The 18396-nt window shown below is 39.9% G+C and overlaps 2 protein-coding genes across 2 annotated transcripts in view; one reads left to right on the top strand and one right to left on the bottom strand.

The window, feature by feature from the left end:
* LOC145961145 (uncharacterized) overlaps positions 1-18396 on the bottom strand; it is a 62763-nt gene that overhangs the window by 28967 nt on the left and 15400 nt on the right. The window contains exon 2 of the mRNA XM_083081034.1: positions 15826-16103. Within this exon, the coding sequence (XP_082937160.1) occupies positions 15826-16103 (278 nt within the window). The remainder of the gene's footprint in view (positions 1-15825; positions 16104-18396) is intronic.
* LOC145961150 (uncharacterized) lies at positions 4787-14456 on the top strand. The gene is made up of 2 exons (XM_083081046.1): positions 4787-5411; positions 13947-14456. Exons 1-2 carry the CDS (start codon positions 5346-5348, stop codon positions 14241-14243), a joined length of 363 nt encoding a protein of 120 aa, XP_082937172.1. The 5' UTR covers positions 4787-5345; the 3' UTR covers positions 14244-14456.

An 18396-nucleotide genomic window follows, 5' to 3' on the forward strand; every position in this document is an offset into this window, starting at 1 on the left:
CTACCACTCGCAAATATATATCTAAATTTGTATAATTTCGTTGCTTTTAATGCAAATAATTTCTCGTCCGAGAAACGAACTCATTGAAACGTTTTAACATGCGGATTTATATACGCAACGATAATTCCATGCATATGTATACCATATGCTGCTTTTTTCCGCTAGAATGTGATAAAATGATAATTGTGAAATATTAGTATAACTAGTATAACTAGTTTATTTACATAATCAAGGATAATCATTTTTCTTTAAATAGATTTTTTTATATTAATAATATTGATAGAGTTTTTAACATCATTTTCTAAATCGTACGAAACGTGAAAATGAATAATAGAAATGAGTAAAGTGATATTTTCTGAACACCGCATGTAAATGACGTCTCTGTCGCATAATTAAATTTTAATAACCCGACGTTTAATATATTCACGAGCGTCTCGAAGGAAAGCCAAAGGTCTAATGTCGGGATACCGTTTTACCAGCAACACGTGGTGAAACGCGAAGAAGCCGCGTGCTCAATCGCGTATCGGCAATCGACAGTCCTCAAGCACTCTGTACATACGTAAACAAACGTGCGGCCACGAGCGAGAGCGGTCACGCGTGCGCTCGCTCGTGGCAATCGTGTCGATGTTAATTAACGATGCATTAGACGCGCGCGAGCAAACGAGTTACACGCGGATAAGAACCACCGTTGTTGTCATCGCCGTCGTCGAGAGGAAAAACATAAACAGATAAATTGCGCACGCGCGTGAATCTCTTGTCGGGACTTTAATAGCGCATTACGTTTCCTGCGAGTCTTGTTTTGGCGAGTCTCTCGGCTGCTTATCGGCTACGGCTCTAACAATATCATTAATTACTCCGATAAACACGCGCGATCGAGCGGCGACGAGAAAGAGAGGCTCCGAAACGATTTACTTTATCATACAAGTCCGTGAGCGAGAAAGCATGATAAGAGCTTAATGGAAACGATAATTTCGGGCGATACACACGGACGTGAGCAATGAGCAGGGAGAGTGTGCGAGTCGCGATTAATCTTTCACTCGCGAAAACGCGCGGAAGCGTAATCGTTTCAACGATTAAACGCATGCCAAAGTACGCGCGGTGTCGAGGATATGGACGCCGTCGCGTATTTTCGCCCGCGAATTCCGTTAATCTCGCCGCTTGCGAAACGCCAGACGGGAATGGCCTGTCTGCGAATACCTTGTGATTTATTAAGCACGGTGACCCCACGATAATCGGAAGAATTCGCCGCCGTATTCGCGCGCCGTAAAAGCCGATGCGTCAAAACCGATTAGTCGTGGCCGGCTATGGACATGACGGATTCGTGATCGTAATGACGCAAGCCGAGGATGATAGTATTTGCGATGTTTAGACTACGATTAATATTGAAAAATCTGTCGCAACGTCGTGGAATTTTTTCCTGTTTCGATAAGACGCGGAAGCAAAGATTTCTTACATATACAGAAAGAAAAACATTGCGCAAATAAAATAAATATATGAAATAAATTGAATAAAATAATATAAATCGATGAAAATTAATTTCACTATTCTACCCAAGTCTATGAGATAGATAACAATGAAAATGATAAATATATTGAATTGTAGTATTTTTATCTTTCCTCTCTATTAGTATATATCTATCTCCACAAATTTAATATTGTCTTTTAATTTAAATCTTGACTGTATATATGTATGTAATTTATATTCACATATATATCTTGCTTTTTGAAATATTTAAAGAGATTTTTATAAATCCCTCTTTTTCTCTTCCGTCAAATCTTTTTTAAATTATCCTTTCCTCTCATATGTGTAATAAATCGATTATTATATTTTTTAAACTAAAATATTTAATTTTGAATAGTAGCGATTTATCGCTAAAAGATATTAGCGAAATAAAATAATTGTATTTTATGAAAGTTGAAAACAACGTAGCTCGGGTAGAATTTATTGCGAAATAAGAAACATTGTAAGAAACTTCTGTTATAAGAGACTGTGGCAAGGTATCAAATAAAAATCGCGATACTCGGCGGTTATTGATATTGCCTTGAGCGCACGTGACAAAGAACAAAGTAAGCGAGAAGGCAAGAAAAGGCAAAATCGGCGAATAGACGGCCGTTTATTTTTTCACGTGGTAAGGATTAAAGAGACCATCGTCGGCTGACAATTCAGCCTGAATTAATCGATCGGATTACAGACGATCGTTTCGTTGCGGTGTTTGCGAAATCTAAGCCGACAAGACGAAGAGACGATGAAGCGATTATTCTCGGTCCGCGAAGGAGCGCAAGGACGACCGAAGGCGCAGCGACCGACCGGCCGGTCGGTCGGCCGGTGTCTCTCTTGCATTCCTACTCTCCCTTTTTCTCCTCGGCCGATCTTCCGCAGGGTGACCGACCTCGACGTCGCGTCTCGCCGACGTCGCGGTCAGGCCGCCGATGAGAGAGATGGCACGGAGGGTCGGGGACCACGTCAACGGCCGGTTTTTTTGCCGACTCGGCGCAAGCTGCAGACGTTTCAGCCACGTTGTCGTTGATAACGCGTGCGTGAGTCCGAGCACAACGTAATCGGGATACCGATTCCCGACGAGCGTGCGATCCGCGACGTAGCGCGTCTTCCTCCAGTGTTATTGCCCCGCGACGATGGCGCCTGCAAGGATCGAACTTGCCCGAGGAAAACCGGGAAAAATGAGTCAAAAAGCGCAGCGATATTTTAATGATTGAAATGTGTCAAATCTGTAATAATTTAATAAACAATATAGATTTCATAATTTATTTCGAACCAACTAATATTTGGATTTATTATATATATTGCAGAAAAATAGAAAATAGTTTCCGTAGTAAAATAATCAAAAATATTTAAATATATTATTTAATGCAAAAGTGTATTAATTTTGAAGATAAATTCTCGAAAACATCAGAGTCTACTTCATTAACAATAATCTTTGCGAAACGAAGAATATAATATTAAACAATTTTGAAAAGCTTTTTCTTTTTCTCTCAAGAGACTTTTCTTTTGTAACGTGTCCTTTTTGCAATATATATAACCATTAAATTGTGTACTCGAGATTCCTTTTTACAATGAGCCAAATTTTTCGGAGGCTATCGAGTTGGCTCATCTTTTATACATACCAGTACGATGATGGCACTGTAAAAAGATTTCCCTCATATCGTCGAGGAGGGTTCGATTTCTATCGATCGAACCGTGGAACCGAGCGCGATGGTGTTTACGGGAGAAAACGGGGGAAGGAGAACGAGAAAATATAACGATGGCGAATGCATCCGACGGGTACGTTGGCGTTAACGAGCTAGAAAACTAGTGGAGATTTGCCCGCGAGCGGATTACGGTCACGTCTCGCGGACGATAATAATAATAACGTGTAATAACGCTATCACGCGCGATCCGATTATATCGCGACGTAGTTATCTGGAAGCGCACAAACTGCGCAAACTAGCTATGTCTCTCTACGATTACAGTAGAGTCGATGCTGTGGTTGTTAAGCACATAATAATAGGCTACCACTGTCAGTTATCAATTTTATAATGTATATAGTTGGAGAATAAACAGAAAATTCTCCAGGTATATACATTTTTCACATCATCATACATATTCATACGCGTTTATTTTAGTTTCTGCCATATATATATTCATCTATGATATACAGACTTTACCTTGATTATTTATAATTTAGACATTATTAAAAAATTGATAAAAAAATGCACAGCTTTATTAAGTAAAAGTCGGCTCCAAATTCGGATCCATAAATAATGACTTGGTAGATTTGCGTCGAATAACCTGCGATTTATACTATGACGTCGAGACTGTTAAGTCTTTCGAACGTTGCAACTGCATACAAACTACGTAGAAATCAGCTCGGATTCCGTTGGCCGATTAAGCGCGCGCCGTTGCTCGTTTTCATAATGACAATACGACCGGATAATGAGAGAGTCCGCGCCAGATGAATCAGCCGTCGAGCCATTTACCGCCCTTTCCGGCGCGACGAATGAGTCCGCGTAAAAGTGGAATCTTAGATGTGTCGGTTCAGATATGCATAACAGCTTAACGCTTAATCTCTTTTAACTCTTATCTCTCAACTTCGTGAGTCGATGTGGATTGCAGCCATAAACAAATTTTTCACAAGACGGATTCCGCTCGTAATAGACGGTTCAAGTACGCACGATTATAACGGCAATCATTTTCTTATGCGATAAATAACATTTTTGAAAATTTTATCTACTAATTGCAAAGAGTTATCGCGAACATGCGTGTGCACTAGCTGATATATTGCATACTTTTAATGCGAATTTAAAAATCTGATGAAAAATAATATCTTGTATCATGCACATATTTAATTAATACTAAATACTATCATGCACATATTTAATTAATACTAAATACTATCTGGCTAATGTGTTGCAATTTATCGGTCTAATTAAATCTAATAAAGAGGATTGCATTCTACGTCAGCATGAGAGAAGAGAATCAGACAGTCATATTTAGCGCAGTGAGAATGTGGAGCGACGTTTGCATTAATTAATCGAGGCCACATTAAAGGTCTCTAAAATATCCATATCACTATGTAATCGACTGCAATAGGCTAATTTGGATTTTCAGCAGTTCACATTTAAATGAATCATAATGCGATATTTCGGTAAAACATCTTTTATTTTATATCGTCGATAAATATGTGATAAAAGTGGCTTGCAATACGTCGAAGGCATATTAAATACTCCTTGTCTTGTCGAAATCGTATCATACACGATTGGAAATTTAGTTTTCGTGTTTTTATTATAACATTTCCAGAATTGCAGAATTCGCGATTGTCATCGCATCTCGATCGTACCAAAAGTGCAGATAGACGTGAAGTCAACGTGTTATCTCGCTCTCTCTCTCGCGCGCGCTCTCTCTCTCTCTTTCTCTCTTTCTCTTTCTCATTGCGGAATTCGCGACGGTTTTATGAGCGAACGGGGTATGAAGCAGCGACGACGTAACTCGATGACGACTCGGGGACGACGGGTGGTCGCGTATATGTATACGACCGTTCCGTCCCGTGTCGTCTCGCTCCCCGCTTCGTTCTGTTCCGTAGGGACGTCAATCAATGCCTTTTCAGGAGATTGCGTAATCGTCTAGACTAGCCGGCCACTGCGCGTTTTATCGCTCTTATCGACTTCGTCAAGGACGGGATTGCGCGCGCGGCAGTCAATGGCGGTGACGAGCGCGACACACCGGGGATATTATTACGTCGTTGAGAGATGCGCGTAAGCGTAATCGCGTAGGTAGGTAGGTACGCATCCCGTGCACGATCACGAGGTATTGGATAACGTCTCGTGGATCATAAAGCGCGATCGCTGAGGATGTCCGTCGATGTGAAGACGAGTGAACCGGTCGACAGCCTTTTCGAAACGTCGAATGTTCATATGGTACGTTTCGTCACAGCGCGAGAGATATATAAATGTAATAGTGAAGTAGTTGTCTAGCATAAATGAATATAAATATGTCGAGTGACTCTTTTTATATGAATTTAGAAAGATTAAAGAATAAGATTAGATGCTCAGCAGTGTACGTTCGGCGTTATTTGACATTCTCCGAGTGTCACGTGTGCGGTCTACGTAATCTGACGTTTCTTTCCAGACATTGTGTAATTGATGAACAATTATATTTACTCAGTTATGAAATTGTCTCCAGCTTAACGATTATATTATCAGCACTTGATCATAATTATTGTAGCTGAATAAATTATAGAATAAGATTAATATCTATAATAAGAATAATATCTCATTTTTTGGAGTTCCTTGCTATTTTTTCATACGTAGATATTAACTTTTATACTGCCCATTATGTCTGAGGTACTCTGGAGAAAGGTTGTACTATCGCGGTAACACAAGGGAAATCTCACATGCGCCCTAACGAGTAACTTTTTGCGAATGTATAGAATTTTTCATGTTTTTTGGGCATTCTCGGTGCGTCGTTGCTCGTTGTAGACGCGATTGCAGTCGCTGACTCATGAAACTTTCCAAAAGTTTCGTCAGCCACGAAATATCTTATACCTTTATCGCCGGTGAAATATAATAACAATTATTACTGCATCGCCTGTGCAATAGAATCTAAAATACTTATATCTTATAATAATGTCATCTTAATAATCGATTTTCATCTATTAACAATTGTTGCAAATGTAGAATGTGCCACTTTTACGCCATATTAATTTTTAATAGCAGATTTTTGACTCTATTTATATATAAATTTGTTTTTCTTTCTTCGAAAATGTCTCGAGAAAACTCATTATTTCGCAATGTTGAAATTTATATCATATGTAGTACGTAGCATGTATAATTTATTTTTTTTTAATTTGAAATCCATTTTGAGAGTAATTTAAAAATATAATCTTTTCGTCTATTTTCTTCTTAAATAGAATAAGAGTAGATTCTCGTTGTATTTTCTCCTTAAATAGAAATCCTTCGCTTCGACATTTTTGTAGAAGAAACACCGATTTCACAGACTGGCCAAGGAAATAAAAAAATAAACGTGAAAGTGGAACACCTTGCATAGTACAAAACAGCGATAAGTCGTAAAACCTTTCTGATTCGGAAAGGCGAGGGAGGGAGAAAGGGAGGCGAGAGCGCTACTTTCTCGTATCAAAAAAATATTCCCCTTGCTAGAGCGACTGAGACCAGCTCGTAAATAAAGGTCCGGTATTCCTACGAGGATTCTCGCCTGACTCGTCCGCCGACTGAGACAAGAACGCGACAGGTCGTCCTACGAAGCTGTTTCGGGCCCCCGTATGCAAATCCCTTACCCATCCTGTTTACTATTTTCGCGCTCGTGTCAAGCGACGAAGACGACGACGATGACGACGACAAGCGCGACCGCTTTGGTATCGTCCAAGAGGCCAGCGGGGACAACGACGAGACCGAGGTTAAGACCCGGTTACCGTCGGCTTTCGGGTCGCGGCCTCGTCCGGGGACTGGGACGAGGCTGCTCGGGGCCCGCTCCATAAAAGAAGTCACGGTCGTGGGCGCCGCCGCGTAAGACGATGGCGCGAAGTGTCGTCTCGTCCGCATCAATTCTAACCAGTCTCCGTCCCCCTCCCGCTCCCCTCCTCGCCCCTCGTCGTCTTTTCAACTCTCGGTGTCCTACCCGCTGTCCTATTCGAATTTCTCCTGTTTTCTGGCGGAATGGTTATTTTCGACGAGGACGAGTCATCCGTTGTTCATTGTTTAAATTGGAATATCCTTCGCAACATTTTATGGAGAAATTATCCGCGCAATTAAGTCGTATACAATTCAATCTGAGAGATCTCGGAATTACAATCTATGGAGAAAGATTTATGTTATCGGCATAAATCAACAAGAAACAGCGAGGACATAATGGAAACGCGCCGAGTCTATTGTTAGTCGCACTTATTAACGATGGTATTTCGCGGGTTGCGCGAGGGCAGGGCCAATTAAGGCAAACGTTCGTCAGGGTTAGCGTACGTTATAATGAATGCAAATGTTTTCATTATGTTAATTAACCTCGTTAAATCGCGCGACGGCCGACAATGGTCGGAAAAGTACGATCGCATCGTCGTTGCTTCGTGCCTGCTTCGAGAAGAAAGATACACGCGTTATCGGATTTTCGGGATATGAGATACAGTGATGTAGATTTGGCAAGAGAGCAATATCTTTGGCTCCTTTTCGTACCTTCATTAACCTGCTGCCTTTCTCATCAGGGATCAAATTCGGATTAATGGCATAATTAGCTGCTAATTAATTACTAATTTGTTAGTCTAGAGGAGTTGCTCCCATATTAGCAGGAGAAATTGATATTAAAGTATCTTCACGCACCTCGGAATAATATGTAAATTAAAAAAGAAAAAGATGGATATGTCTCAGAATATTAATTGACATCGCAAATAAATGTCAAAATACACATTATCATATTAAGTATCCACATAACTTTAACGTTAATTTCCTGTTAACGCGAAAGAGAATAATAAATTCGTGCAAGAAATTAGCAATTAATTAATATCTAAGCATATTGAGCGTAAATCCGAATTTGTGTATAATTTCTAGCGACGGGAGTACCACGGACGTTCGCTTCGTCGCGTGCCAAACGCACGCAAACAGAGCTGACCGCAGCTCGGAGATGATGTACGCGCGTTGCTTCGCGTATAGTATAGCTACCACCATGCAGCTACTTTTATGTCTCGGTCGGAAACGGGACCGGTCGCTGAACCGACATGCTCCTTGTTGATAAACAGTCGCGTCGTTCATCTCAGAATTAAGAGCTTCTCTCGAAATATGGTGCGTCGGAGATTTATACCGCGTTCCCGCGCGCGCTCTTCGATTCTGAATGTGTTGCCATTTCGCAATTTTAAATTTATCATGCGCTAGTGTGACGGAGAATGACAACTGGTGCTTATTTCTTCGCGACAGAAGAAATTCCTAAGTTTTATTTATACACGCGTACGCGCGTGTGTGAAGTATAAATAGCGATATTTCAATAGTAAACTATGCAAACGTTATAATTGTATCTTAAATTATATTTTGTCACTTTTGAAGATGCAATAATTATAAAACCAAATTCAATTCTCGATTCATTTTCGTGTCTCTTGTACGTTGTTATCTTTATGTGTCTATATTTTGTATTTTTATTTTACACCTACAATTTTGATCTATACAGCATTTATTTATAATTTGGCCTATTATAATAATTTTAGATAAATTTTATCTACCTGTATCGAAGAACAAGTAACAATTATTTTTACATTTTTCAATTAGCAATTTAGCAATTTGCGGAAAATTCAAAATATTCTCAAATTAGTAAAATTATATTTGGATTGAATATACTTTGCGAGGGAGGATGTGCTATTATCGTCTTTTACGGAGCTCCGTTGATTGCTCATTTTCATAGTCGGCAGCTTAATTCGTCGCCCGGAACTCCGACGTGGAGCAATCGATAAATACAGGCGGACCCGGAGCTGAGAGAGAGAGAGAGAGAAAGAGAAATAGAGAGAGAGGAAGCAAGCGAATCCGAAAAGTAGCCGAGAACGGACGCCGCCGGAAGGACCGCAGACGCGGCTTGCGGTGCGCGGCCTGTCCCGTACTTCTCACGGCTAGTCACTCGCTTCGCAAGCCACTGACGAAACTTGCAAGACTCGAGTGCGAAGATTCAAATTAATTCTGCGAGAGTATAGACACAGGGAGAATTGCTAATATAATCGAACCAGTCATTTAAACCGAAACGTTCAAAAGTATTTTAAGAATACCCAATCGCTATAAGATCGAGGCTTTTTTAAGGAAATAAAGATAATTTTATTAGCAATAATTTATTAATAATCTACAAAGAATTTTCTTAATTTTTTTATATTATAATTGGAGGATTTTTAGTTACAATCGAGTATCAAAGATTAATCTTTTATCGTTTGAGGGTTAATTATTTGTGATTTATCTTCAAATTTGACATTCCATTTGATGTATTAATATATAAGGGTGCGCGCGTGAATATTAACATTGGTGAGAGAGAAGATATAATCATGGTTGAATAAAATACAATATATTACGAAAGAGAGAGGTTTCACGAAAAATTAATGCCCCACTCTCCTATTACTCTTGATACATGGCGGCTACGCCCTTGGCAGACGACCTCTACGCTCACATAACGCTCGCCACCCTCGAGGCGCGTCGCTATAGAGAGCGCGAAAGAAAAGTAGGTCGTATCCGAGGGTTACCTGCGAGCAGCCTCGAGAACGATCAAAATCAACATCGTCGGGAGTGCACACGCCCGCCGTAGGCTCGTCGGGTGGTCGATTCGAAGGGCGGCTGGTGGTTAGCTGGATGTGTTTGGCTCGCCCATGAAGGACGGGGAGCGCGTCGTTGGGTCAGGGTCGCCGCCACGGGAAAGTCGATAGGGAAATCGGGCTGCCACCGTAACGGCGCGCCGGATAGTCGATATATCGGCCAACGTAGCGCGGGTCCTCCACCGGGAGATAATCGGAGAGCTCGTTACCGAGATATTTCGCACGCGGGACTTTCGCCTGTCGCGTTTGTCCGGGGGAGGATGTAAGAGGGAAGATTATATTCTCGACTCTCATCCTCGTCTACCCATCTCTCTGCGCAGATTTCCCTGTTACGCTACGATTATTTTCGAGCTGTGGAATTAAAATGTCGCCGAATTTATTTCTGGTCGAGTGGGAGGTGAAATATCGTTGGCATTTTTTTTTTTATGTGTAATACAAGTTCCTCGATACGAGGCGTGGAAATATTTGTGACGTGCAATGTCGTGTTAATCGTCTACCATTAACCGCGATGCTACGTTGTATCGTAGCGGTAGATAAAAATGACTTTTTTTTATGAGATAGCATTTCTTTTTTCTCATCATATGACGCACTGTCACACGAAATTATTGACGCAAACAGATGTTTACGTAAACAAATAAAGGAGAAAAATATTATGTCACGAAGTAGCCTCGGATATTGCGGTGTTACTGAAATATACATTTTCTGGTTTAGAATTCCTTTTATCTTTAGTTTGTTTTTCTTTAGCACACTGAATATGAATCTACAAAAATTCACATTTATTTCTTTTATAGAATAGAAAATTTGAAAATTTCTCTTCTCATGTATTTTGATGTAAGCGAGATAAAACATGTATGTATCCTCCTGACGTACAACGAGAAAAATAAAATAAGTGTGTTTGGTCTCTAAGTTAAAATAAACTAAAAGTGTTATTTTATTACTGATTTGATCTAAATTTTTTCACACGAAAAATGCTGGCCCTCGTACTTCGTTAGACGTCGTCAATAATGCTTTCAGCGTCGGTATGTGTCATGACGTCAGCACGTGACGATACTCGCGTAGTTATGTCGTGGTTAGCACGTGCGCGTAGCTGTCAGCCATTGGCGTAGCTTCGTTTCAAATTCCTTTCGTTTTGCTCCAAAAATCTCGAGATCGCGATTAATCCTCTTACCTACAAAATAATCTTTATGTATAGAATGAAACTTTATCCTTCTAGATAATATCACTAATATCATTTAACGAATTTTATATACATTTACATTAGAATCTTAACGTACTGATTTATTAACAGAAAAAAAACAAACTTGATAAAGGAAAAAATACGCATAATGAAAACTGAGTACACATTTTCTATAACACGTAAAAAATAAAGCCTGTCATGTAACGTTTCTTTCTTGCCTTGTGCTTCAGAGATCTCTCGTTACAATATTAATATTCACCACGAATTACTGAATCTATTGAATGTTATCCTGCTTTATTTTTAGCCAAAGTTCTAAGATCATGAAACCGTATTTAGTACAGGTCTGAATTCGCGAGCCGCGGCGCTTTGCGGTCTCGCGATCTTATCGTTCGCGTTTTATCTCGCTGCTATTCGCATCGGCAGATGATGATTCACACGTAGGTCTAGACGTCGTTATATTTCCCGGAAAAGATAAATAGACACGTGCGCCGACATATCCGCGTACCACGCGCTCGAGACGAAGGCTGCGCTATCGCGAATAAGACGTTGCGTCATCGGGCGACTGGGCGATCGTTCTGTTATGTCATTATGCGTATATATTCTAGTTCCACCCGCAAGTTACAAATTCCCGTGGCACATATGGGTGCCGCGCTTGCGAGCCTCCACCCATTCCCAAAATGTCAATAGCCTATAAACGATTGACGGGAAGTAGGTATTGTACAAGAGCCACTTATAGCACGCCTGTGAATAGCGTTTATTTTATACCAAGCGTTTTTCAAGCACATCGACCTCATTTTTACTTGCAGATTAAAGTCTGACATTTCCTCTCGTCAGAAACTTGATGACAAAGCACTATCGTTGATAATCTCTCCTAACTCTTTAATCGTTTTAATAAAATTTATTAAAATATTTGTAAAATAATTAAAAAAATATATTTAATTATATATTAAAATAATTATACATTTTTATTGTTTCATATTTAGCAAGAAAGGATAAATTGGAATGTTTAATATCGATTGTTTTCTCTCTCTTTCTTTTCAAGACGAGATATCATTTTCAAGGGAAAATATAATGTTTTCGATAGATGACTTAGATTACAAATGAAGGAATCTAGTTTCACTGATAGCGAGATTTCGCAACTGGAAACAGGAGAACCGAGAAACCAAGCTACGTTATGAACAAATAATCCCGACGATCGCGGATCGAAACATTTTGCCAACGATTTGTCATGACGCGTGTTTATTCCACCATCGCGGCCGGAAATTTCGCCTCTCGCGATTTTGCGGTCGTGCCGGAATTCGCGAGGCGTATCTCGCGTGTATTCGCGGCTCTGTTTGCCACACGCCTCTCTCTCTCTCTCTCTTTCCTCGCCGATTGTTTTCCTCTTGGTACGCGAGTGTTCTCGTTTTTACACGACTTGCTCCCGTTTTTTTTATTCCCGCATAGAATCGTTACATCGCGTCGATCGTGCCGCGCCGATTTTGGCAGCGGCGCCAATGCGCCGTACTTGGACGTCGCCCAAACGTAATAAATTGCAAATCAGGTCATTGCTTCCCCGCGCGCGAGTTTAACGTTACCCGTTGGGGAAGCCTCCGGGTGTCGTTCGATTCGGCGGGATTTACACAGCGTCCACCATAGAACGTATACGTGGCGCATCGTCGCGTCGCGTCACCTCTCTCCTTCTCTCTCGTTGACCTCGCACCGTGGTTTAGGGTACATCCTCTCTCAACGATGCTCTCGGCAACGACGCGACAGTAGATAAACACCACTGTCCGATATCGTCGTGCGCGATCGCGACACGCCGGCATTTTCCACGACGCAACGAAATGCATTGTGGAAAATACCGTCGTGTGACGCAATCGACGTTAATTCTTTCTGTCATTTATATTTTACTGCTTTACCTCGCTCGCTCGTTTCATGTATTCTCGACTGTCGGGACTAATTCGCTCGCTTCATCATGATCGTCTGCGATGACAGAAACGCATAATAATGATGCTATTTCGAGATGCCAGACAAGGCCGAGATAGTATAACTGCGATTATACGTATGTCGGAATGTTTTGATTATAGATGTGTTATAACAGAGCGTGTCTAGAAAAGAGGAAAAAATCTATTCCGAGTATTATCTTATCGCAACCTGTCCGCGAGATTTTTCTTGCGGAATATAAAGGGAAGAGTGCAAGGTACGAGAAAAACAATGGCAAGTCTGCGGATAGAAGTAACCGGAGACTGTAAAACGCTAGACATAACATTTACTCCTACTCCGATTTACTCCTCTTTCCCTTCTACGGTCGAGTGTCTACAGTCGGTGACTCCGCTGTCTTAAAAGGTCGAGCGAAAAGTTAAAAATGCCTCTATCTAGAAAACACTTTCCGGGAAAAAAAAGATACATTACGCATAATCGATGTTATATTAAATTCGTAGAAATTCAAATTACCATTCCAAAGAGCACGGCAACAATTAAAATAAAATTAATTTACTTATGATCGATTTTCTCTTTTTTATATAATTAATTTAATTTAAATTAGATTCATTATATTAACTTAAATTAATTTAATTTAAATTAGATTACTTATATTAATTTAAATTAATTTAATTTAAATTTGATTAAACAAAGATAAATTCTCGCGTGTTTCGCTATCTAAACGACGATAATTTTCGTATCGAAAAAGAGAGAATATCGAAGGAGGAAATCCCTGCTCGGGATGATTTTTATGACATTGCATTCGCATCCTCACTCGATGCATCCTCATGCACGCGGGGGAGGCTGCGCTTCGACGAGCACGCTCGCATGTGCCGCAATCTAGCGCGGATCCGGGACGAGAGATAAGGACGAAAGGATACGCGACGCGAGGAGGAGCGGAGAAAGCGGCACCGTCGATCTCCGCCAAAGAGCGGAGAGCGGAGTCGACATTGGCGTCAGCGCGCGCGCGAGAGGGGAAGGAGGGATGGGGAGTCTAGTATAGTACGCCGTAATCTAATTTGCGATGCAATCTAGAATAACAATGGTTCGCGTCACGGCGGCGGCGGCGGCAGAGGAGACGGAGGGGACGAAACGTGCATCGCAACGTCTCGCAACGCCGAGAAGGAAAGACGGAACTTGCCGCCGACTCTCCTCGACGTAATCACGGGACCGGTAACTTCCAAATTAAGTTCCCGCCGCCCGATGCCGATGGAAACCGAAGGAAGCGCGCGCGGTGGACCAACCGACGACGTCCTCGGGGCTTTGCCGAGGAAGGGCTTCGCCACCGATCGATGGCCCGGGATCCGGCACCTCTCGCCATCGGGACGATAAATGGGGTGTACTGAGATGCATTACGCTGCTTAGGCAGATTAAGATTTGATCTCGGGAAAATTGTCTAGAGACTATCCAAATTTATTTAGCGGAAAGAGGAATCGTCGTGTCGCGAAAACTTGATCCACATTCAACGGATATTTTCAAATGTATTTTTGTAAAATATTTTTAATCACGCTAAATTATTTTAAAATTAGGAAACATGAAATTTAAAAAAGGAAACTTAAAATATATAAATCTTTTCATTATTGCTTTTCATCTTATGATAATAAAATATTACAATTATTTTATTGAGTTTTTCAATTAATATTTTTTCAAAATTAGTATCTTAAGAAATATATTCTAAGAAAAAAGAGAAAGAAAAGGAAAGAAGCAAAGATTATTGTAAATGAATGAATTAATAAATTAATGAATTTTATTATATTACGACGTGCAGGATCTATTTTATGCAAGTAAATATATACATTATTGGGTGTGTTTAAAACGAGATTTTCATTTGAAAACAACGCGAAACTGTAATACTATTGATCACGATTGTAAATGAAGTTTTGTGAATCATATTCGCGTTTTTTTCAGATTTGTCTGTGTCGCGTGTTATCGCGCACGTTTGAAATAATTGAGTCGGGACGCCAAGACGGAAGAGAAAAATAGAGAAATGGCAAGTTATGTGTAGCTGCATAATTCCGCTTAAATAGAAAAAAAAGGAGAAAAATAAACGAATATCAGAAACACAGCTGCGTCGCTACCGCTGAGATAAGATATAGGAATCTTTTTCCTACACAGCCTTCAACGTTCCATGAATCGCATAATAATCTCGTCGAAGGTCGACAACGTCATCGATAACCATCTCCGCCGGATAGGAAATCGCGTTTTCCTTTTCCCTCCTTTTGACCTATGGGTAGTTCTCCTTATGCCCGACAAATTATATATTATCGTGTTATTTGCAACGATAACGACGCATCTATTTCGTTTGAAGAAACGCGCGCGGCTTTTGGACTCGCGTGACGCGCGATATCAAGAATGTGTAACGAGATCGACCGATTATTCGGCGAAATGCGACAGAAAGTAATAAGAACGAGAACTGTTCCGTTGGAATGCGATACGATTCGTTCGAGTCGTTATTTGTATAAAGAAGCTATTCGACGAACTCGGTCAAGTCTGCTAAAATTAGTACGACGTATACAGTTTCAACGAATACGCGGAAGTTTGCTTTCAAAGTTTTATTTCGAACGGCTTTGAGATAAATGTGATAATTCGCATATAAATCCGTCAATGACGCGATTTACCGCAAATTCTTCTGTTATCGTTATAAATTCTTCTTTCTCCCTCAAAATATTCACTAATATTAGATATTTTATTTTTTAGAGACAAGCAAATATATATGTGTGTAGAAGTAAACACTCGTACACATACCTTTTGATTGCGTGTTATTTTTTAGACACATCATATATCGATATATGTGACAGTAGAATATATCATATAGCAGTATTGGAATCAATCCACATGCTTTACGATTTTTGGTGGTTTTTGGTAATCTCATAATTTTTCGTGCGAAAAGGATTCGTGATCAAATGATGCTCACCGGTGTATCAGGATGACGGCAATGATCCTGTAGCAGAAGACAGCGTTGTAACGGCGGTGGCGGTGGCTCCTCGCGACGAAGTCGATGACGATGATGGTGATGCCGATGATGATAATGGAGAATCGAGGCGGAAGAGGAGGAAGCAGAGCCGGGTGGGACCGGCTCGTGCACCAGCAGCCGACGATGATGAAGATGACGCGATATCGTCGCCAGGACACCCACCAGTGCTCCAATTATCAGCACGAGCGCCGCCGAGACGATATAGCCGCTCGCACTCACTGTAAACAGAAATCGGATGTTATAATTAGTTAATAATTTTCAGGAATCTCATCATTTTCACATTTATTTATTCCATTACGATTTTTTTAATGGGATTATCGTATATTAATACCGAATTATTTAATATATAGGAAGAAACTTGATATACTCTCTAAAAGTGAATCAGTGTATTATCACTGTAATCAGTGCTGTACTTATAACTGTTTGTAATCAGTGAGTGTTTACTGTTTTTCAGTGATAATACACTGATTCAGTCTAGTGAAAGTAGTATATATACTACTTTCACTAGACTGAATCAGTGTATTATCACTGAAAAACAGTAAACACTCACTGATTACAAACAGTTATAAGTACAGCACTGATTACAGTGATAATACACTGATTCACTTTTAGAGAGTATATTAATACCGAATTATTTGAGATATATATGAAGGAACTTGATATATATATATGGAGAAATTTTCTCTTTTGTAATGAATTTTATTAATATTAATATTTTAAATTTTATTAATATTTTATTAATATTTATTAATTTATTTTAGTCTAATATTGCGCACAAAGTGGCAATTTTTTAAATGCTATTATAAGGGTTAAAGATATATAAATCTTTATCTTTTTCCCACCGTGTAATTTACCATACAGTGTATGTTTAAATTGTACATACATGCAATAATAATTCCAACAATACACCATGTACATAATATAAAAATGAGAATAAGATACATTAAATGATACATTAATGATGTGAATAAAAAAAATGAATAATAATTTGTTACTCACAGAAATGTATAATACAAGGATAAATAATGTTAATATCGCTCGTATTCTCGCGTGTCTCAGGACTAAGTTGTTAGAACTCAAACGATCGCGATGCGAGTAATGTCCTATGCACGGTTCGCCGAGTCGGCATACATATCATCGACACGTGGAAACGATTAAATGTCATTTTCCTTGCTGCTGCCAAGGACTCGGGAGCATAATTGCAGTCGTAAAGACGCGTCTCGCAACATAGACGAAGAACGAGCCGTCGTGTTATCAGTCACGTAATATCGTCTCATCGGAGCGTGTAGCTAAACGCACATAAATCAAAAGAAACATACGTATTTGGTATGATATGCGGTAATAAATCCGTTAAAGAAGCGACTAGTCATTAATTAACGTCTGATTATACGATACGTTCATACTTGATTCCAAAAGGCGTTAAACAAAGATCCTGTCTCCCTCTGGCAATCTGACAAAAATCTTTATTAAAATCTTCATAAAATTATTCATCGCTTAAATTATGTACCTTAATAGATCATGTATCTTAACAGTGCCACTAATAAAGCTAATTACAGACCCAAATGATTTCAGAGATAATTTTTTTTACACGTTTTTAGGAAGAAAATTACTATATATCGTTGAAAAATTAATCTTAATGAGGTGGTAAAACAATATTTTTCATGGCATTTAATTACATAGAAAAATTTAGTAATGGAGTTATTTTGATAATAAAGTTTTTTAGAAGAATTAAAATGTAGATTGTATGGCATAGAAAATTAAGAAATAATTTAAGAAAGACAATATATGATTAATATTCTTTATTATATTAAATTCAAAAATTTTTTCGGTAAACATTTAAACCATTAATCGAAATTGGCAGAGTATTTAATGCATCGAAGCTCAAGAAATTTTATAAAAAAGGATCGATTCGGGTCGCAGAAGGGCTGCATGATCCTTATCGAGATCTCGTAATCATTTTCGAGCATCGTACGATCTGATCGCGAAACGCGGCTCCACGAACGTCAACGTCGGCAGGTGCATCGAGAGAGATCGAACGACCGTATGTTCCCTCCCCCCTCGCCGGTCGCCTCTCGGTAGCGATCGCGGAACAGCTTCTCGGTCTTCGGCTTCGTTCGACGCGCGATGGCCTCCGCCGCTTCCTTGTTTTCCTCCTCTTCTACCGCGTGGCAGGGACACGCGCATCCGTGCGCGTGTCTCGGGCCCCAAGGAGATATCGCTCGGATGCAACTCGGCAAAAGATCGATGACGTCGAGATTGAGGGAGCAGAGCGAACCGCGAATATTCGTCAATTCGGCGATTTATCGATGCTCGGGTCGCTTCCCCTAATCGTTTGTTCTTGCGATTCAATGTGAAACAGTTTGCTTTTTTTAAATTAATTTTTCTGATAAAATTTTTAAAAATGCGAAGGTAAAATAGTATTTTCCATGGTATTATTTGATTACGTTAAAATACTTACAATTAGTAATGGTTCGAATTATCTCGATGAAGTTTCTAGAAGAATTGGAATGT

Source organism: Camponotus vicinus, unplaced genomic scaffold (genome assembly GCF_025532165.1).
Source record: "Camponotus vicinus isolate PSW18456_S1 unplaced genomic scaffold, iyCamVici1.0 SCAF_10, whole genome shotgun sequence".
NCBI classification, from domain to species: domain Eukaryota; kingdom Metazoa; phylum Arthropoda; class Insecta; order Hymenoptera; family Formicidae; genus Camponotus; species Camponotus vicinus.

Coding starts and splice junctions, on each gene's coding strand:
- LOC145961150 (XM_083081046.1), top strand. CDS start 5,346: ATGTCCGTCGATGTGAAGACGAGTGAACCGGTCGACAGCCTTTTCGAA. Junction 5,412..13,946: donor AAACGTCGAATGTTCATATG/GTACGTTTCGTC, acceptor GATGCAATCTAG/AATAACAATGGTTCGCGTCA.